General features: G+C 35.5%; 1 protein-coding gene across 1 annotated transcript in view; it reads right to left on the bottom strand.

The window, feature by feature from the left end:
* LOC113068112 (glypican-5-like) overlaps positions 1 to 23,592 on the bottom strand; it is a 103,191-nt gene that overhangs the window by 5,486 nt on the left and 74,113 nt on the right. Inside the window, exon 8 of the mRNA XM_026240720.1 lies at positions 18,704 to 18,833. Coding sequence (XP_026096505.1) covers positions 18,704 to 18,833 — 130 coding nt within the window. The remainder of the gene's footprint in view (positions 1 to 18,703; positions 18,834 to 23,592) is intronic.

The raw sequence follows: 23,592 nt of genomic DNA, 5'->3' as shown, positions 1-23,592 counted from the left end.
AAATATCAATATAACATTTTTTAAAACTATGACGCAAAGATCATGGTGTGAAATAAGCCATTTCCGTATTTATTTATCAATTCCTACACAAATTATGACTGTCTGTTGGTTCCCATTTTTATCTCAATCACCATATTTTGTAAAGCTGGCATACTTGGTTTGTGAACAGAATATTTTTTTATTCCCTATTATTCAAGCTGTAATTTTTCTAAGATATAATATATGAAAATTAGCTTTAGCAAAACAAATCATGCAGTCAATGCAAAACAAAAAAAGTATTTTATTTTTTTTTTCACACAAAACACTACAAAAATAGGACCAGTATTATTACAGTGTTTTGAAAGCATCCCTGCACTGATATTACTAATTAAAACTTTTAACTTGAACAATATTTTCCTTGCATTTCAAGCACTGCTATTTGCTTCAGGAAATGCAGATCGACTTCCAATTTGAGCTCAATTGTATGAATATTTCAAATCAGTTTTAGATTACTTTTAAGTGTTTCCTTTTAGCTAATTGGCCCCATCTCTGATTATTTCCCCGTGTCTCTGATCAGTACAGTACCGGGGCTGATGGTGCATGGTCAAGCATTTAGACGATCGATAAAACAGCCATCCCTGAAGCACCCCAATTATCACATGACATTTTAGACAGCAGCCTAAGGAGTGCCTACAAACTAGTGACCGCTGACAAAACATACTCCAAATACCCATCCAATTATATCCTGAACTGTCATAATATCTAAAATTATTAATTCAAAACACATATGAAGATAATCTATAAAACATTAAAAGAATATTTTATTTCAACATCATATATTTATGCACAGCATTTGTAGCATGCTGCCAATTAAAATAAATCAATAAATATTTACATATTTACATAGTTTGCATGTAAATAATTGTTATAATTTTGTTAATTGTTAAAAAAGCTATTTCATGCATTATAAATTGTTAATTCAGCTAGAAAAGATAATTGCAAAAAGACAACTGTTCAACTTCTTGTAGTGAAGAATTCAGGTCTAAATGCTTTAGATAAAAAAGGTCCACTTTTCTGCTTTTCAATCTTGTGAGTGTGTCTTAATTGAATGAATTTATCAGCGACAATAACAAAAGCCCCTTACAAGGAGGTGTGAAGGTGTTTTCCATCACTGACTGTCCTTACGAGCTGTAATGAGCATATTTCACACGGATTTGTTTATTCAGTTCTCAGACTGTAGCCACGGTGACCATTTAAACGGGAGGATGACCTTCTGTTGCCTGGCAATCCACCTTTACAGAGGAGCTCTGATAAAGAGCATTCAGCACAAGCATAATAAAGGCCAACGAGAGAGACAGAGTGGAGAAGAAAGACAAATGAATATAGGCTATAAAGAAGAAGAGACAGAGATAAAAACATTTCAATTTAATTATCAAAGAGTGAAGTTGTTAATTTAATGGTGCCCCGTGGATGCACTTTATGTACGGGTTTTGTACAGAATAAAGTCTGATCCCCCCTACAGCTTATTCTTAGTTATAGAAAGAGGCGATTCTTAAATCTTAAAGATAGAAATATATACAGACTACAGACTGCATTTACTTTAGTTTCGGCCTCAGACGTCACAGCCACAGGACTGTTGGCTAAACGTCTGATGCATATGGGACACAAAAGTGAAACACTTCAGGTGTGTCAAAGTCGTCATCGGATTGGTTGAATTCAACAGGATTTCCGCGAGACATGCATCGCGTTCTTTAACGTTCCGCCTGGAAACAAAGATATTGTGGTACCGACGAGTGCTTATCAGGATCAACTAAACACTGGATTTTCAAAAGTATGAAAGTAATACAAAAGTATTCGCAGCACAGAATCTTTAAAATATATCCAAGAGTTTTACACACCGGTCTGTTATTGTGGCGACATTTCCATTCAACAGAACATGACAATGAACGAAACGAACTATGATTGGTTGTCTGACATGTCGGTCAATCGGTCTCATGGGCAGGTCTTGGCCAATGAAAGCTGCCATAAATTCCAGACTTTCAGTCTGAAGGTCTGGGTACGTGAGACTATATATACTAAAACAAAACATCTTAAGATTTTATTGGCATGCAACTAATTTTGGAAAATCCAGGAACTTCTTCCTTGTACATGCTCATTACAGCTTGAGACTATCATTATTAAACACTATTTTAGCAAAACTGCATATTGATAATAAAACTATTACACTTAAGCTGTTTACAAGATGTTTTTTTTATGTTTTGAATGAAGAAATTATTGCTCACCCAAGGCTGTGATCCAAAATAAAGGACAAATAGCAGTATTGTGAAATAATTGTTTTCTATATTCATCAATTTTAAAATATAATTCATTCCTGTAATAGCAAAGCTGGATTTTTGCTCCATCAGTCAAAGATTTGGAGCTCAAGAAACATTTCTTATTATTATCAATGTTATAAAGAGTTGTGCTGCTTAATAATATGGACTATGGGAATGGTATGATATTACAGAACTGAGTCAATGTCATTTCACACAGACAGACAGATACAGAAAGCAGCTGCATAAGCTCTTCTAGATTCCAGTGAAGGATCGTGTAAGTAAACGAGAAACAAAATGACTTCTGTAAATGAATAGAGTTGCCACAGTCCTCTCCGGAGGGATGCGGTCAGAGTCAGACTGGGTCAGTGTTAGATGTAGGAGGACTAAACCGCTAGCAGAGGTCACAAAAACAACACCCACACACACAGCATTTCTGCAATCACTGAAAAAGACAGTGGTCAACTTTACACTGACCCACTTAGCGGCAAGAAAAAATACACTGTTATGCAAGTATTTCATAAATTGTATACTGAAAGTGACGAACACTCCCATTTCATTACAATCAACAAAGCTGTCTCAGCAGATTTAAACTGTTTCATGTGACGGTTTGAGCCCTGCAGTCCACTGTTTTGGACTCCACAAATACTGTAATCATTGAAGCTGTATACACTGCAAAATAGATCTCTTATTTACACTGTGTTGATTATAATGGGTGAGTTTAAGTTTTGTTATGTTGCTTGCAGGCAGTGTGTTTGGGAAAGACCATCTACCATTACTACAAAGTGACCATGACAATATACTGTAATTTCAAATTATTTACATTTCAGTTTGGTTTTAATGCTTCTCTGATTGGTCATAATGCTTATTTTCAGTTTGGGTCTGCACACATCAAACTGCTTAAATTCAGTCTTTATATATTTATAACTAGATAGTGCTGGATTCATGTGCAATGGACGAAATGTCTTCAAAGGTTACTTTCAATAAATTATAAATAGGAAGAGGGAAAAAATATAATCAACAGCAAAGGAACTTTTTCATGTTTGGTTAATTGTAATAATTATGCTATAATCATAAGGAATGCACCAATATAAACATTCTAGCTGATGATTAATAAATAGATAATACTATTTGACTAAATAAATTAAATTAAATACTTACAATTGAAATCATTTTAAATAAATTGAAGCATCACAACAATATAATTTATAGTATAAAACTTTTATATTCATTTTGAGATTTAGAGAAATCTGAACATTGAATAAAGACGTTGTATTTTACAGCAAAAGGTTTTGGATATTTTTTATTTTAAAAGAAAATAAATAAAAAAAGAACACAAAACAAAACAAAAATTTTGGGATAAGATGTTTTATTAATGAGGCATTTGATACCTAAATCTCTTCAGAATATAGACAAGAGTAAAACTAAATTGTTTAATGCATGTATGTGCTACTGAAGTGAAGATTTCTGAATCGGTGTAGGAGAAAAATACAATTTGGAGAAGATGGTTCTGCAAATAGCATGTAATAAAATGAACACTAAAATATGTATTTTGGAATGTTATCTTCCAAGTTGTCTAAAAGGAGACAAGTTATATGGATTTAAAATAGCCTAAGATCTCAAAATGGACCAGTGCATAAAAAAAAAAGAAGATTTTTTTGAAAAGAGTGCTTTGCCTTAAAAGAACGCATTTAGCATTTTGCCCATAATCAATAGCCTGACTGTGGAAGGATGTTTGTAAAATCATTATCCAAGCAAACATCAGGTAGAAAGTATAGGATATAACCAAAGATGAGTCCAGACTTTCAACAAGTGTGGGTAAAACTAATGTGCTATGTGTATATTCCTGTGTAAGTGTGGAGGAAGAATCATTGACCTGAGGTTATCTCTCCATTTAAGAGATATTAAACAGTCTGCAGGGAGCCATCTCATTAGGTTTAGCACATCATAAACACCCCAGAAAGACCTCAGGACTACAACGATGAGTTAGGAAAAATACAGCAAATGAGAAGCACTTAGGATAGTTATAGTACCTCTTCCCAAAAAGCCGCATGATTTGGGGTACCATGCCTGTAAAAGGAACAGATCGTGTTACGCCCCAAAGTTGAATGCTTATGGTTCGGGGTTTGTTCAAATCCACAAAACATGGTGAAGTCTAACACAAGTGTGTCACAAACCCAGAGCAGATCCATCACTCACGCGCCATCTAAACATTTCTCTTTGTGGGCAAACACTCGAATCCCAATGTTTGCGTTCGAGAGTGTGTTTCTGGATAAAGTCGGAGAACATGACAGCGGAGGAGAGTTAAGCCGCTAATGGGATGTAGATATTTCCAACATCAAAACAACACTCTTCATCCACAACGAGCCATCCCTAACTCCTGCTTTCTTTAGGGAAACAAAAACATACATGGGCGCTTGAGGGATTTTGAGCGTCCTGTGCGTGTCTGTGCGGTGGGGGAGAGTTTTTCTCAAACCCAGCCGTTGTTTTTCCTCTATAATCCACAAGTTCTGAGAAGGGGCTTCCCAGCTGCGGCGGCTGCCTGAAGGGAAACATTCCGGGAACATTCGGGGCTGGGTCCAGGATATGGGCAGCTCTCCTCCGCCTTATCAAGCTTAGGTCGCAAACCCGTGGATTACGCCTGGGTCTCTCGGCCCTGCACGCATGTACCTTTTCACTTTATGCAAAGATGACCAACAATGAGTGAGAAAGAGAAGATGGTGGTTGTTTCATTAACTGGTGCTAGCTTAGAAGAGATGGTATTAATTTGTACGGATATTTTCACTGTCTGATGTGGTTTTAAGGGGAAGACCCTTGGCCTGGCCTGGCTGACAGATGTGGACTCAGTAAGGACGGATATTGCAAGCAGTCTTAGCAATTTCCTGGTCTGCTTTCATTCGAGATCCACAGCAGAGACTCAACAGGTCTTAAAGAAATATGTTCTGTTGTTCAGTGACCCTCGTATGGCTGTCGAAATCCAGAAAGGCTAATAAAGCACCACCATTAAACTGCTCAAGTCTTCTAAAGCCATTTGAAGGTGTTTCTTCAATTACGGGCAAATCTCGCTCTATGGATTGACAATATAAAATTGCTCTTTTAAAACAGTTTTATACTCTCATTAGTTATTTTCAATTGTTAACATTGTTAGTACAATTTACTATTAACATTGTCCATTTATAATGTTACTAAAGATTTCTATCAAACTTCTATCAGAAATTCTATAATTCTTATCCACAAAAATATGACGCAGCACAACTGTTTCCAACGTTGATAATAAGAAATGTTTCTTGAGCAGCAAAGAATGATTTCTGAAGGATCATGTGACACTGAAGATTGGAGTAATGATTCTTATAATTTGGCTGAAAATCCTCCTAGTTCTCAAATCTTATTTGTAATTTTTATACATTGTAACTTGCCATCAGCTATGGTACAGTATATGAAAGAACAAATGGTTTTTAACATTACTGGATATTGGCATAAAACCAGGCACAAGCTAATATATGTGCAATCATGATTGAACAAGACCATACCAGGGTCATGCATAATTCTGAGGCACGATTTAGAGACACAGAGCTTCAAAATGATGCGCCAATTTAAAAAAAAAAACATTTACGTGGAACATTTACGCTGACATGTTTTTTTAATGCACAAATGACAATGGTCAGCACTTCTGTCAAAAAAAGTTGAATTTTCTGACTCAACAGGAGGAAGTCAGGCTCTCGGAGCGTGACTACACATCATCACATAACACTAATGATTCTGACTATCCTGCAAAACGCACCAGTGCAACTGCATGCCCACGTCAGCATGTCAGTGTGTTGCACATGAGATGTGCCAGACTGTAGCATCAGATTCTTAGCCTTAGCTTGCACGTTCTAGTTTGCAGAAAGAGCCAGGGCCAATTTACAACACATGCATTTTACAGGACTGTGTTTGTACATTAAAAAAAGTTTGCTTTATGTGTCAAAAAATCTGTCAGTAATAGGTGTGACAATTGTGTCGTTTATGAATAAATTAAATTTTAAATTAGTATTCCTACAGTATAATTTATTCAGAAAGTGTTTTTACATTAAGCTCCTAATCAAATTAGCATTACTGACATTGTTCTGCTAAAAGCTATTAGCCAATTACGGCTTTACCATAACATGGTGCTGCTAACACAAAACAACATTGTACTAAAAAACAGGTGTCATGATACTTTTTTTCTGTCATATTTCGATATTTTGCAGACAAGAATAAGACAGGTGTGTGTGTAATTGAGAGGGCTCACTGGTCATTAAGGGGCTCATTGGTCATTAAGCTCGCTGTGGGATCTCATTCACAATCTGGGCTAATTAAAGAGCCGTTAAATTTTTCACTTGGGAACATGACTAAGCACTTTCCCAGACAAGGAAAATGATGATTAAATAGAAGTCACAAGTGGGCCACATCCAGTGGCCTTTCAGGCTGATCTGAGACCTTGTCACTCTTCAAAAAAAATTAAAAAATAATAATAATTAATTAAGCTAAGGCAAAATGTAGAGAAGCCTGTTAATATATTTAAAAAATTCACGTAAAACCTATTTATTATATTTATTATAATATTTAATATTTTTATTAAATAATTTATTTATTAATCAATCATCAAAGCTATGATGATATGCTATGATATGCTAATAAAAAAACTCTTTATTGCTGCTCTTTTTCATTCATTTCACCAGTTTTTACTAGGGATTTTTTAAATATTTGATATTTGAAGAGAACTGTATTCAAAAATAACTATTATATGAAAATACAATATAGTAATAATAAGTTATTAACATCACCTTTCTTCAGTACTTCCGCATCTGATGTGATTATTTTATGATATATATATATATATATATATATATATATATATATATATATATATATATATATATATTATTATTATTATTATATATATATATATATATATATAGAGAGAGAGAGAGAGAGAGATATATATATATATATATAATTATATATTATTATTATATATATATATATATATATAGAGAGAGAGAGAGAGAGATATATATATATAGATATAGATAGATAGATAGATAGATAGATAGATAGATAGATAGATAGATAGATAGATAGATAGATAGATAGATAGATAGATAGATAGATAGATAGATAGATAGATAGATAGATAGATAGATATATTAAAGTGGTACATTAATATTGTTTTGTATTTTTTTAAACACATACAGTATGCATGTTTATATAGTAAATTTTCATATACAGTGTTCTTCAAAAGTATGTAAAGGAAAATATAGATATATGATTATATATACAATAACCTTTCCACTTCTGACAGCATGCATAAAAAAATAAAAATAAAAATTAATACAACTATTTATTTCAAACTGCAAATATCTTCACTGCAGTTCTACCCTGGACTAGATGATGAGGAAGTGCACCAAAGATAATAATTAGCGAAATACACACACGAAGGAAGCCACCAGGTCCATAAACTAACAAATTAACTGTCTAGATCCACTTGGACCAGCTAATGGAGATAAATGAACAGCTTTGACCATCTAACTCCCATCAGAAGCTAGTTCTATGTGGATTTTCAGGTAGGAGAAAAGAGCCAAGAAAATATATGCATGTAGGCTGAACTTGAAAGGCACTTTGAACCAAGTTGCAACAGGCTAAATTCCCACTGAACCTCCCCGATGACTGACAGGATGATAGCAGTCTTCAGAAATCTTTGGAGACATCAGAGCTTGCTTTTCTTCATGTCTTTTAACTGAGTGCCATCAATGGCACAGTCATGTAAATAAGGTTGTCATAGAAACTTGGCCTTTAACGCAATTAGTAGGAGTGGGGCGGATCAGAAGTGGGAAGGGAGAGAGTGAGTTAGCCTATTAGTTAGATGGTGTCAATCACGGCAGCTGACAACAGCTCTGAGCCGAACGCCGCTGCTAGAGGAGGAATCGATAAGCAACACAGCAAGAGACAGCGATACACTGGTGATGTGTGAAAGTGGCATCTGAAGGTGACCGGAGTTAGGAGGAAAACGCACACACACAAACAGGTTCGAACACACAAAACTCAAGTACTTAGACACAAGTACACACACTTGCTGCTTTCTGTGATGGATGGAGCCTGACACTGATGAAGTTCAGACAGAAACAAAGCCACCTGTCACACCTTACATAGGAGGCAAGAAGCATCTCACCATCTGTTTTGACAAAGTATGCAGTCCATTAGGAAGACATTTTATGAAAAGTTTCTTCACAAGGAGTTTGAATTTAAACTGCAACAATTAATTTAGGATAGAAAAATGTATCTATTTTTAAGGTATATAGCTACAAATAAAATAAATAAATAAACAGGCATGGCAGTAGCGCTGAGAGCTTGGGCCCGTCATTGCTGCTTGCAGCTATATTTATTTAACTTGAATTTATATATATTATATATATATATATATATATATATATATATATATATATATATATATATATATATATATATATATATAAATAATATAAATTATATAATTAAATTTATTAAACTTTGCACACGTGAAAAAAAAAATGATAATAATACAATTAATAAGGTTTTGATAAACTTAATTTTCCAAGAGTCATAAACAATTTATTTTAAATCTATTTTGTCCATTTAAATTTAAATTGCGGCTCGTTTGCTATTCATTCAAATGTATTATACCATTCAGTAATGTGTCAGTGTTTCTGAATGCTGTTTATTATTGCCTACTGTTACACAGGAACGGCTGTATCTTTACTAGAAAAAAGTGCTCTTAATTTTCCTCATTTGTAACTCACATTAGATAAAACCATCTGCTGAGTAAGTTTTCCATTGATGTGAAGATTGTTTATTATAGGACAATATTTGGCAGAGAAAAAATATTAGAAATGAAATGATGACATATTTACGACTGGAAATTTCCAAAATATCTTCATGGAACATGATCATTACTTAATAGCCTAATGATTTTTGGCATAAAAGAAAAATCGATAATTTTGACCCGTGATATGTATTGTTGGATATTGCTACAAATATACCCGTGCTACTCATGACTGGTTACGTGTCCCAAGATCACAAATATAAATGTCCAGAAGTCTTCCTTGTATAATCCACTTCATATACCATCTCATTTCAGCTTGTCCATAGCATCAAAAGTCATTCCCTTCTTCCACATCCAGTTTCTGAGTCCTTCTCGGAACCGCTATTGCCACATTAGCGCCGGTTGCTAAGATACCCCAAAGATTCCAGAATCCCCATGTGCCCTATCCAAGCCCACGGCCATTTAGACGGAGTTCTGCATTCCCAGCTTCGGTTACCGAGGGAAGAAAATTGGTATTTTGGAGGAGAGGAGAGTACCAGAGCGAGAGAGGAAAAAAAGCAGGAACTCTGAGCTGAAAACATCCCACAATCCATCTTCTGTCATGGTAGCCAAATGGTCAAGCCCATAAACAAAGACAACATGAAGAGTGATCAGCAATAATGAGCTGTTCGAAATGGCCGCCAGCCTTCTTTTGGCCCAACAAAGTAATAAAGCACTTGAAAAGCGACCAAACAAGCAGAATGACTTGTGGACTGGGGAAAGTGAAGAGAACAAGACACTTCAGCCTCATTGAATATGTTTGCCGTACTACTTCTTGAAAAATTCAGCTGGTGGGCCGAGAACGGTCCTCAGCAGCTTATTCTGAACCTTGGTTGTCTAGTGGAAGAACAACAGCAGAGCTATCTAAAGTGCATGTTGCCCCTCTCTGATCATGTTATGGAACATTTCTCATCGCGTCACGCTTAGCGGTTATCCAATAATTGCTTAACTGGTGGTGTGTCAGTGGCGGTGGACGTTAAGCTTTGGCTGGAGCTCATCCACAAATTCCACTGAAGTTATAAATCAGTGACTGCTCTGAAATCTGGCATCCGTTCCTGCGCAACACAAACAAAACTCCATTAAACAAGAGACACCTGACCACTCACGGAATACTAAACACCAGGATTAGGAGGGTAAATAGAAAGAGCAATGTGTTCTTCTGTCTCTCAGTCCGACGGAGGGTGGATCTGCTGGGATTTCACTAAGAATCATGGAGAACACCACACAGTCACAACACTAGGTGCTGCCTGACATGTTCTCATCACTGTATCCACACGCTTAACGTGCTTTACCCAAGAAAGACAACAGCTTTTCCTTTCATTCAGGTTCAGGTCTGGGGTTAAGCTATCAACTCTAAATTCAGGGGTTGGTTATGGGTGTGATTTTGTATTGATAAACACAACTATTTTAGAAGACTCTTATGTTTCGGCCTTGAATTGTTTTATGGGAATGTTTGCAGGACCAAAAAAGATATTAATTTAGGAAAAAGTTATATGGTTAGACAATAAACGCAGGATGAACAGCTTTCACAACCTATTTTGCTTCTGTAATGCATAATGATTCCAAGTGTAATAGGATGTCCAACTAGAAAAAAATAAATACAAATAAAATAAAAAGATTTTAACAGGAATTGACTGGATCATTAAAAGTTGCCAATTAATTTCACAATGGAGGCATAGTGCCATGTGAACCAAATATTGTATGTTTTTGCCTCATCTCAAAGTATTACTATGGTAACAATTAACAAAATTGTTATTAATTTAACGCTTATTTTACTTTAGTCATTTAGAAATGTTAGCAACTTTGATATTAATATAAATAGTAAGAAATATGTTAATATTAATATAAATGGTAGCAAATATCTTAAAATAGTTGTTAATATTGTTAAAACTGTTTGAAAAATTAATATTACAACAGCATTTTATATGAAAATTAATAACATTTATTATATTACATGTATTATTATTATATATGCTAATAATTATGTTTTAATTATACTGCTATGGTAATTTAAATATGTTTAATAATTAAACCTTTTTCTACTTTAAATTATATAATATTATTATTTTAAATAAATATTAATAACATTGATTTAAATTTATTATTTTAATATTACACATCTATTTTATATTTTATATTAATAACATTGGAATCGATATTTCAAATGATATTTTTCAATAGTTCAAAATTAATGTACAATATCCCTGTTAACTAAACAAATGAAATAAATAAGTTGTTAACATGTTTTGTTTGTTTTTTTTCAGTGTGAAAACTGTTGAAATGCTTGAAATAAGACCTGGAACATGTGCTGAAAACAATCTACAGGTCAATTTAGAGTTCATGCTGACTTTAAAGTGTACTTCCAAGGAGCAGGAAGATGGTATCACTGTAAAACCATGGCAATTCTGATAAATGTAGCAGAACGGCTATTTGGCCTTGTTATGATACAGGGCATGTGGTACTGCCATGAATATCTGCTTCTTTTAAGCCTGAACATTACAGGACAAGAAAAAATAAGATGGTGTCTGTGTTTGCAGTGTCAGCCAAATCCAATGATAAAATAGAGCTCAGGGCGTAACCTCTAGACCCTGCTCATATCAAACAGTGAGATGTGACTTAATGATCCAAATGTTCAGCTCCTGTTCTGACACCCACAATGTGGAAAACATCTGCAAATGAATTAGTAGCGCTGGGGTCAGAGGTTAAAGTGTTTAATCACACTGTGCCCATGGGGCTAGTGCCATGGCCTTGTACAACTATTCCTCCATCAATTGAAATGCCTCATCGTCATGAGGACAGCACCACAGGGAACAGGCTCAGGGGTCAGGTGAGAGACCATCTCGTGAAATATTGACCCCTGCAAGAAACGGGATTCATGGAACTTGAATGGCGTGAACGTGACGGAACGGGACATGGTGTCTTAAAGAGGGGAGGGAAATATCACAGATGATGTGACTGCTGTTAAAATGCAGCTGTGTTGATAAACAGCATCTGTGGTCGATCACAGTTCATGTGTGATCCCAGACTCGGACTCCAAACAACTGCTACTGCAGGAGTCTTATTTTTGAAAGAAAAAACACCAGGATAAATAAAACCTATTTGATATCACACTTGTTTCTTATAGTCAAAAATAAGATTGTATATATAGAGTTAAAAGGATAGCTTTTATCCCAAAATTGGAAATTCACTCAAATTACCTACCCTCATCCAAACCCATAAGACTTCTGTTCATCTTTAGAACACAAATTAAGATATTTTTTATTAAATCCGAGAGCTTTCTGAACCTGTATAGAGAGCAACAGAACTACTACAATAAAGGCCCAGAAAGGTAGTAAGGATATTGTTAAAATAAACCACGTGACATCAGTGGTTCAACCATAAAAAGAATACTTTTGTGTGCACAGAAAAACAAAAAAACACTACTTTACTGAACCACTGATGCCATATGGACTATTTTAACAATAGACACTTTTCCAGTGTCAGGCCAGTGCGAGGCAACGCTTTAAACGGGCCGGGCAGGGCTAACAGCTTCGGACCTGGAGCACCGAGGCCAAAATAGTGCTGCGTTCCAACCGTCAGGCCAGAAGCCCCGCTGCACTTTACTAAAAAACACCCTTTACCCGCCTCTCAGAAACTCCATAATTTCACCAACAAAGAGAAGTTATCAAAAAACAAATAAGAAATAAGCAACTGGAATTAGCACAATCACACAATGAATATGATAAAAACAGCCTTTGTTAAATATTTAAATTCAAATGCATCGATGTTTTACTATCATAAGTGATTGATCATTGATCACATAACATTCATCATAATAAATTAATTTATCAGGATTTAAAATTAGTCACACAGAAATAAAGCGTTATGAACATAGACTGCTTATTCAGTCTAGTCTGTTTCAGTTTATCTGAGGAAGCACTGACGAGGGACGATCAAGCACCGGAAGTGACAGTGGAAACGCAACTGGCCCTGGCACGCACTAGCTTGCCCACTTTTGGCCTGACAGTGGAAACGGACTAATGTCCTTACTACCTTTCTGGGCTTTGAACATAGTAGTTCCGTTGCTGAAATTCTCCGATTTCATAAAAAAAATATATATATAATAATTTGTGTCCCAAAGAATAATGCAGGTCTTACAAGTTTGGAACGACATGAGGGTGAGTAATAAATGACAGAATTTTCATTTTGGGGTGAACTATCACTTTAAATCTTTCTGTCCTGAAAAAAAAGAGCTTCTTCAGAGTTTAGAGTGTTTAGACTTGAAGACAACTACTTCAGCAAACTACAAAACAGTCTCTAACTGTACTCAAAGATTTGACCAAAGCATCGACACCCGTTCACACCAAGGACAATAACTATAATGATATAGATATAGTTTTATAATTCATTCTAAACGTAAAAGAATAGCAGAATCCACATCACAGCTATAACAATAATGGCACAGATTGAAACTGCTTTCAAAATGATTTTTTTTTTCAGCTGATAATAAACGGATGATCATAATTCATCCTGCTTTAAAGAGTTTAAGCATTTAAGATGCTAGATGACAATTACATGAGCTTACAATAAACAGATTGATAAATGCCTTGGTGTGGATGTTACTATAGTTATTGTTACTTTTATAGCCTCAGAGATATGAACTCTCATTTCTTTGAAGACCAGATAATGTGTCTCAGTTGTTTCTATCAAAGAAATTCTAGGAAAAACATTCAGATATAGTGAAATGTTAATGAAATACATAATATAGTTCCATTACATGCTGTCGGTAATGAAAAAGATATCTACCTATATATATATATATATATATATATATATATATATATATATATATATATATATATATATATATATATATATATATATATATATATATATATATATATATATATATATTCTATAAATATAATGCATTAATGTTTGATATATGATGTTGTTAACCACTAAAGTCACCTAAATACATAATTCATTGCTCCCTCAGAGTCTCAGAGTTGAAATTCTCAAACATCTTCAACACATCTGCACATCAAGATGTCTCAACATAATCAAAAAAACACCTTCTGCTGGCACACAACAAAACCAGAGCACCTATCATAACATCTAACCCCGAGAATCTTCTTCCAGAAGACAGCTGGAGGAAAAACAGACATCTTATTTATTTTGGTCAGCTAGTTCACTTGAGTATTACGACCAGGTGCTCAAACAAAAGACACCTTCAACATGAAGCCCCCCGCCCCCCATGTCGATTTACTTCTGAGGTAAATCAATAAAGAAATACATGTATGTGCTCTTCTCATGAAAGCAGATTGGTGGGTTCTGGAACATTCTGTTTCTGTTCGCTCCGTTTACATATTTATCATTAAGCACCGTGGCAAAACTGGGCATGTGTTTGGCCTGGCATGTGCAACCAGAAACGGAGCGAAATAGCAAACCAAGAGGGAAATGGAAAGCAAGAGAGAGCAGAAGTTGGCTTTGTCTTGCGTAAAAACAGATGCAGTAGCTGCAGTACCAAAAAACATTTCCAGGACAGGAGGTCTAATCCCGTTGACCTCTTCTCTCTCACTCTTTACGCCCTTGAGCGCTTGTTTGCTACTGCAGTTGTTCTGTTGCACTAGACACTACAGCAGTTTTTCTACTTGACATATTTGCCTTCTAATTGTTCTCTAAGTGTCACATACATTTTTAATCAAATTATTTTTCTCCCTGAGACCCACTTACTATGTTAGTAACATTATAATCTGTATATATACACAATTTACATCCCTTTCTCTGACACTTAAGACTTGTTCAAACTAAAGATGATAACTATAACAACATCTACACATTTTTAATAATAAATCTAATTATTTAACACCTAACCATTCGTCAAGATACAATTCAGGATATAAAAGGCAGATTCAACTACAGTCACAATTTACTTTTTACAAAAAAATATAAATATTCAAAGTCTTTCGAGGCAAAACTATTGGTTTGAGAGAGGAACAGACGTGATCACCATCTCCATCCACCATGAAGCTCGGACCCTGTGGGAACATTGGGAGCTATCCGTCAGCTTTGGTTGTGAAATGCCAGGCTCTTGTGTGTCTTGTGAAAGACTGTGTCATGCTAAAGTTTGGGAGTATCTTTTGAATGACTGAGATGGATCATTTTCAGCTATTAAACGTTTTAATCTGACCTTCGCCTTAATATTGCATAGGTTCAGGAGACTTGAAATGTAACAACACTTGTTTGTAATACTTTTATACTGCTTTTTTCATTTTTTTGCAATAAATATCCATGACAGTACTTTCATTTGTCGGTTAGGTTTATGATGAGTTGAGGATAGGTGCTCTAAAATATCTATGAAAGTATAGATGTATATTAAATAGTTTTTATTTTTTTTCAAATTAAATGTGCCTTGATCTGATACATAAGGAATACAATTGAAAGCAATGGAGTACCCATCGAAAAGTGACACTTAAGGGGTATCCTGAGCATTAAAATAGGACGCCAAGTTGTATCGAGTTGGAAGTGAGAACATGTTGGATTATCACAATGAAAAAAAAAAACATGTATCATAAATATTTATTGGTTACAGAGCTTATTTTCTGCAGTAATCCAAAATCCAATGGAAAAATCCAATTGGGTTTTTTATTGAGGGAACCTGGGTGATACAAACTTCTGGGTTGTCCTAGAAAAATATACCATTACTGCAGTGTTCTATTACATCTATTATGGCAGGTTTAATGCTGAAAGGTGATGTTCAAAAAGGTTAAAAAAGTAAAAAATTTCAGATGATTGTTTCTAACTGCCATTTTTGACGTTGAAGGCACAGACAGTATGTTTGAGGTACAAGTCTGATAAGTAAACTGCCATAACAGCTGGTCTTACTGTCTGAAAGATGCAATCAATGCTACAGGTGTCAGATGTTTTAAAGTGGGACCTGTGGACATTCAGAGTGATGGATGGACATCATTCTTCATATCTCGTCACTTCTCCCAAACACTTTTGCTCTCATTGACCTAGTCTCTTTCTACCCTGGAATGTTTTTCAGCTGGTGATAAAGGGACGCCCTCTCTTCTTCCTGTACCCTGTGTTTTTGATGTGTGGCACCCTGGAGCGCTAACTTCAGATTAGGGGAAATGGGTGCGGGAGAGCACGATGGCTGCCGGAGGGAACAGCGGGGATGTTTTAGTGATGAGTGAAGATTGGGTTTCAAAATGAGAGAAGAGAAATGCTACACAGACAAGATCTATGGTGAACACTGAGAAAAAGACAGAGGAGTGGAGCCTTGGGTCATATGTTACGGCTCTGGGCAGGAAAAAGAGGCCATTTAGTGGTCATTTTAGCAATGATGGAATGGCAGGTACCACCTCAGCACCTGTGTTTGAGACAGTCAGAGGAGGTCATTCAATCTCTCTGTACCCCTGGGTGGTCTCTGTGGTCATTTGAACACCTGAGTATACAGATGACATAACGTGACGCTTTTTGTGAGGTCCACATGGTTCCTTCTGGGAATCAATTTGGCCCTAAAATAATTTTTCCATGTAAGTACTAACACTAACATTACTAATCCGAACACTTCCTGGATCATACTTGGATAAAAATATCGGTTAGCATTCCCATTCATCTCAAGGGCAGTTGCTCGGGTGGAGCAGGATTCCAAAAATATGCTATTAGAAATCGTCCATCTTTTACAGAGATATTCGAGCCAGCTACTGGAGTTAATTCACTGTTCACAGGGAGCTTGATTGACAGGCGATCTGACCAATCAAACATGGATTATGTTCCGACGCTGCTATCCGCCATCTTGCCCGACAGCTACAGCTGATCCCCATAAAAATCAATGTTAAAACGGTGTAAAAAAGATACCTAAATATAAAAATGTGCAAAGGGGTAAAGCTGTACTTTTATTGGCTGCCACAATAACGGTAATAAGCTAAGCTTGTTTTGTTCACCAGATTTGTCCATGTCAGGCGCTGTATGCATGGCTTGCAGTACTTAAGTTAAAATACTGAGTGTTAAATGATAAAAAATAATATGTTAAAATGTTGCAGCTAACATCACTTCATGTCATCTTCCCACTCGTTAAACTATGACAGGTCCTTTACTGCAAAAAAGGTCATTGCAACACTCTAAAGTGATGAAACTATGGCACCATGTGCATTTTTAAACCATTTTAATAGGTTTCACATAATATTATTGGCTCAGAAAATATGTTAATGTGCATGCACAGTAGCCGCAGCTGTATCCCTTCTAGCCTTATCCATAAATCAGACAGGAGAGTAATTTTAGATCAAATTTGGTGGACTTAAACTTGAAAAATTGTGTGTTTGGCAGCTGAAATAAAATACTCTTTGATGTTTATTTATGTTCATTTCATGCTTTACGTAAATATGAAACGATGATCGGTTCATGTGCTTGAACACAGTATTTATTGTTTGAATTTCTTTAAAAATGACAAGTTGAAAGCAGAGAGTCCTCAGACCTAGAAAGTAACCTGCTCTGTCTTGTCTGTCGGTGTGTTGTCAGTTTCTTTGCTCTGTGATGTTTTTTTCACTGTGTGAGAGCATGATGTGCAGTGTAAGAGCAGCATGGTTTGTCGGAGATGGCAACAATAATTAAAGAGGGCGGGTCTTTTTGTCAATTAAAAAACAATTACATGTGACTAATCACTCTGAAGCCACAGGAGCATGACACTGATTAGCTGATAGCACCACAAGAACACAGACAGCCTTAAATCCATGACTAGCAACTATACTGAGCTGTGATGATATGTGAACCTGGATCACAAAACCAGTCATACTGGTACTTTTTGTTAAATTGAGATTCATGCATCTGAAATCTGAATAAATAAGCTTTCCATTGATGTATGGTTTGTTAGGACAGGACAATATTTGGCCGAGATACAACTATTTGAAGTCTGGAATCTGAGGTTGCAAAAAAATCTAAATATTGAAAAAAATCACCTTTAAAGTTGTCCAAATGAAGTTCTTAGCAAAGAATATTACTAATCAAAAAATTTAGTTTTGATGTATTTACCGAAGGAAATTTACAAAATATCTTCATGGAACATATCTTTACTTATATACTATATTATTTACAATATCCTAATGGTTTTTGGCATAAAAGAAAAAATCTATAGTTTTGACCCATACTACGTTTTTTTAGCTATTGCTACAAATATACCCATGCGACTTATGCCTGGCTTTGTGAACCAGGGTCGCATATAATGAAAAAATGACCACAAACCTTTGAAATGGTCAATGTTAAACTAATAAATCAATAAAATAATGATATATTTATTGATTGATGAAATTGCTAATCAATAAAATGAAAAGACTGTCAACGGAGCAAGATTTAGAACTAAACTAGATTATGTAGTTATGCCATCCACCAGCAGGGGCTAACTGGGTCATGCTAACCTGCTTGTTTAATTGCTCATCAGAGGTACAAGCAACCCTTCAGGAGCTATGGTTTCACGAGTAAGACAATCGTGCCAGACAGAACAGCATCAAACCAGTCCAAACTAGCCATGAAAGCCTTGATGTAGGTGAGAGTTTGCTTGTTAACTCACTGGGAGATGCCACAGAGTCTCCGGAACCTTCACAACCGTCCTCATCATCACATTCACCACTGCTCTCTCCACTGCCTGTCTCGTCCCAGGACTCCCTGTGCCCCACACCAGGCATGATGTGTTGGATTTCCTAAAAAAAACATAATAATAATGATTACAAATGTCAGATCGGTATACAGTACATCCAAATATGAACAAGTGACAGTGTGTAGTGGAATAAACAAATGATGATATTTTGTTATAAAAACAATGATATAAAAACAACTACTTGGAAAAAGTATTACAATATTTTACAATTAGAAAATTAATGAAGTAGTTCTGGAAGTTGAGTGCTATATATACACTACCTTTTTAAAATTTTCATTAACAAACCTTAAATACATTATTTTTCTACTGTTATATAACTCTGGTTTCAAAAAAAAAAAAGCAGTATTAACTTCAACACTGACTAATAAACATTTTTTTGAGCACCAAATCACCATATTAGAACAATTTCTGGAGGATCAGGTTACACTCAAGACTGAAGTAATGGCTGCTAAAAATTCAGCTTCGGACATTGTTTGGATTGTTGTTTCACTTCTTAACTCTCTACGAGACAGCTAGCATAACCAGAGGGTTAACCAACAGGTCTGGCCCAGGCATATCTGCAGACAGAGAGAGTTTGGCATTTCTAAATCAAGCCTCCAGCATTGGGTTCAGGCCAGAGCTGCTCCTTAGGATGGGTGAAACTGGTTTTCTATAGCACAAGCAAAGATATTTTTAACCTACGCACACAAACTCTACATACAGTAGAGCCAAAAACTCTGGAATTTTTTGTTTCAACTTGGAAATAAAATACATTTTATATCATTCACTCAAATTATATTAAAAGTACATCATAGATGCATTTTTCACTGGTGGTCCCAGACTTTTGGATCCCACTACAGGTCTATATCCAGTCAAATCCACTCCACTGCCATATTAATCTTTCCACTGACATTTTACTTTAGAGTTTCCTTCTTGTTGAGTACAAGATTTTGAGCCTAGCAAGGTAAAGAATTTGATTTTTCACTACCTGCTGAGGACTAAATGTCACAACACACTCCCTATATACAAGTCCTTGAAAGTCACTTTGTGCAGAGGTGTCCACTGGGGAAATAAATGTCAATGTAAAGGTCAAACTCACATGACCCATTAACCTTTGAGTCAGCACAATCAGGAGCAGGCAGGCTGCACACGCTCGCCGTGACCTTTCACCCTCTGCCCAGGGCTTATGAGTCAGCTAGAGACATGAAGCTATAGATAAATATAGTAGGTCGGCCAGGAGCTAGACAGACAGATAAATATATAGACGATATTAATGGACAGTAATGACAAGGGCTCCACACACATGGTTCAAACCTCACAGCTTGGCTTTCTAACTTTGTCATGACAAAGCACATGGACGCCTTTCAAAAAAGGCTACGTGCAGTTTGACGCAAACACAGAAGATGATTCGTAACCTCAACTGGCGTTCTGGGGAAAGATTTTCAACACTGCAAATGCACCAACGTGCACAAACTCAAACCTTTTCTGTTCCTTATTAATAACCTCATATGGAAGCACTGATTTCATAAATATTTTTAGATCGGACCGTTTCAGGTTTTTTCCAATCTGAGATGCCTAATTGAATTGCTAAGCCACAAACCGCTGAACTAACTTTTCCAAAAACACATGAGAGTGTAATGAAGCTATATTTCTCATGTGTTGTTATTGGTAAAACCTATAACCTTGTTAACCTAATGATGAAATAAAATACACTATTAACATTATGTGAAAAAACTTAACTGAGAACCATTTCAAGTTGCAAGTGCAGTGTGCAGGTAAAGTTCATTTCATAATGTTTCATCTGAAACTTCCGGTCATGATGAGAGATGCTTTTTAGCATCCTGATGCCAAACCTATTCCTGTCTGCTTATCTATTTTATCGGTAGGTACATAGTACTCCTGCACTGAGAACATGCCCTTCTGCATTATCAATAGACATAATACACACTTGCTCAGCCCGACACACACACCTCCTCACAACCAGCATAGAGAAACATATAATGGAAAACAGGATTTCCTCTGCTCAATGAAAGCCTACATGATTTTAGTGGAACTGATTATGATTTCACACAATCAAGAAATGTGCAACACATAATTATACAACACAGTCTTTCCTAGCTGAGTAACAGAATAACTTTTGTTAACCAGAAAGAGAAGAAAGAGTGGTTGTTTGCATGACGCAGTCTTGCATTTTATGCAGAATTCTTAATAGAAAGTTCCAAAGTTTAAGTTTATTCTCGATATAAACCCACAAGTGACATTTTGATCTGACTATTCTTCTTTATAGGACTATTAAAGCCATGGATAATTATCAGAAAGAACACAGCTGTTGTTGAAAAGAAAATGCTGTTTCTCAAACAACTGAGAATTGAACCAGTTTGAAAGTGCACACTGATATTCATGTTGAAATCATATTGCACTATAGAAACTGCTGAAGTAATGCAGACACTGGGTTTCCAGTAAATATGAAACGGCATACAATTTGGTGCGTTTGTAAGAGGCCAGTGAGTAGGTGCTGTGCAGGTAAACCTCATTCCCCTGATCTCAAGAAATGCACTAGTCTCCTTGTTAGTGCGTCTGCCTCCCATGACGGAGACCTGGGTTCGAGGCCCACTCGGAGCAAGGACGAGGTGTGGTGGTGAGGACCTGGGAGAGAGGGGTTACATTGGTGCCATGACCCAGATGGGATTGAGGTTGAGGTTACTACTCAACCATATTGGAGGTCCTTTACATGTAGACAAAGGTCAGAAGTGGGTAGAAAATGTTCATTCAAAACTAAAAAAAAAAAAAACAGTAGAAGTGGGCTACAAAAAAGTAGAATTTGACATTAATGTAACTCTGATTTAGTATAGACCAAATTGAAGACATGTTTGAAACTTTAAGACATCAACCCAAAAATAAATGTGATTAAATGAGCAAAAATAATCAAGTTTCAATGTAAGCATATTTCCTCATCTGTGCTTCATGTAGTCATTAGGTCCATAAGTCAACCACTGCTTATAAACAAGTCTCTGAAAACGAATATTTTAGATCAAACCCTTACAGACCAATTAACCTTGCAATCATGCAAAGTAGTCAAATGAATAATTTAATTACATATGCGTGTGTTAATGGACTGGCTGGCAGTGTCGCCACTGAGTCAGCAAACCTACGGAGATCTCTACCAATACGGACAGAGTCAAAAACGAATTAAATAGAGAGGGCTCTGGACTCATTTCCCGCTAAAGCTCTCTAATTAGACACACTATAAAGAATTAATTAAAGAATGAAAGACTGCAGTGACCATGGTTACAGTTTATTAACTGGCTGAAGGCCAAGTTATTTCAGCCTCTCTGTCTAATTCTGTAAATGACAAACAATGCAACACATTTTTTAACAAAGCCAAGGTTGACACGTTAGATTGAGATTGATTAAATGCGTTTAAACTTTGTTTCACAAACTGAAAGCAGAGTCAAATAACAGTTTGTGGCAATCAACAGCATATGAACCTGGAATAAATTCAAAATAGAGAACCTATAGAACATTAAGACCTAGAACATTACCTCTGGCAATAAAGTAAATGGAAATTGCACTTTTTAGACCAGGAGATCTAAAGATCAAACACCTTACAAGTTATTTTGAGTATTGCTACAAGGGTCGTGCAAAGGTGGAGGCCACATGGGACATGTAACTCATACTTTACATACTCCATAAGACAGGCAGTGTAAAGGGAGCTCAATATGCAACTAAAATCATCACTTGTGTGTGTCCCTCTCTTCATGTTCACAAACAATCATGGCCAAAATTCACGTCCTAGGAGAGCAACGATCACAGCAAGTCCAGACATCTGCTCGAAGATGTTTCCAAAGTGAGATCGGACAGACTCCAGGTTAAATATTGTAATGGGGAATGTTCCTGCAAGGGTCACTACTGAGACAAGTTCATTTGAACATCTAGATCTACAGTTTTTTTTTTTTTTTTCACACAGCAAAAAAATTTACAATAATAATAGACCATATTACACCATATGTTGGCCAATGGCAATATCTGAACATCCTTCCTAGAATGTATGTAAGGCTCACAAATTTACATTTACTGTACACTTAAAAAAAAAAAAAAAAGAATGACCAACTACAGTTCACTGTGAATATTTAATTAAGCTTTGTTGTAGCTTTGTTGCTTTGTTGTTCAAAATGTGGGACTGGCATGACTTTTTCTAACTTAAAAGAAGTCTCTTATGTTCACCAAACCTGTTTTTAAAAATTACATTAAATTAAATAAATAAATAAACAGTAGCAGTAAAACAGTAATTTTGTGAAATATTTGTATAATTTAAAATAACTGTTCTCTATTTGAATATATTTTAAAATGCAATTTATTCCTGTGATGGAAAAGCTGAATTTTTGTGCTGCTTGCTTGCTTATTTATTTATTCATTTAGTGGAAACCATTATTCATTTATTTGTTCAGGATTCATTGATGAACAAAGTTCAATGCAACAGTATTTATTTGTTTTTTTAATTGTTTATAATGATGTTTATAATGATGTTTATAAAAAAGTATTTGCTGTCACTAATGTGTCCTTACTACTTAAAAATATAAAAAATAATAATAAAAAATTTGACCCAAAATTTGTATTTTTTTTTTTACAGAAATCTAATTTTGCTCAAGTAAATCTATCTTGTTTAAAAGAACTTTAATTTACTTCAAAATGTAATTTCAAAATGTGTTTCTTTTCTTTCATGTTGCAAGGTTTTTTTGTTTTATTTTTGAGACATTGTTCACTCTGCCCATGCAAACATCTGATTGGTTAGTAATAGCTATAAACTAAGTGTAAATTCAGCT

Source organism: Carassius auratus, linkage group LG30F (assembly GCF_003368295.1).
Source record: "Carassius auratus strain Wakin linkage group LG30F, ASM336829v1, whole genome shotgun sequence".
In the NCBI taxonomy this organism is placed as follows: Eukaryota; Metazoa; Chordata; class Actinopteri; order Cypriniformes; family Cyprinidae; genus Carassius; species Carassius auratus.
The sequence above is the reverse complement of the archived record's forward strand: the minus strand, read 5'-3'. Positions and strand labels throughout refer to the sequence as shown.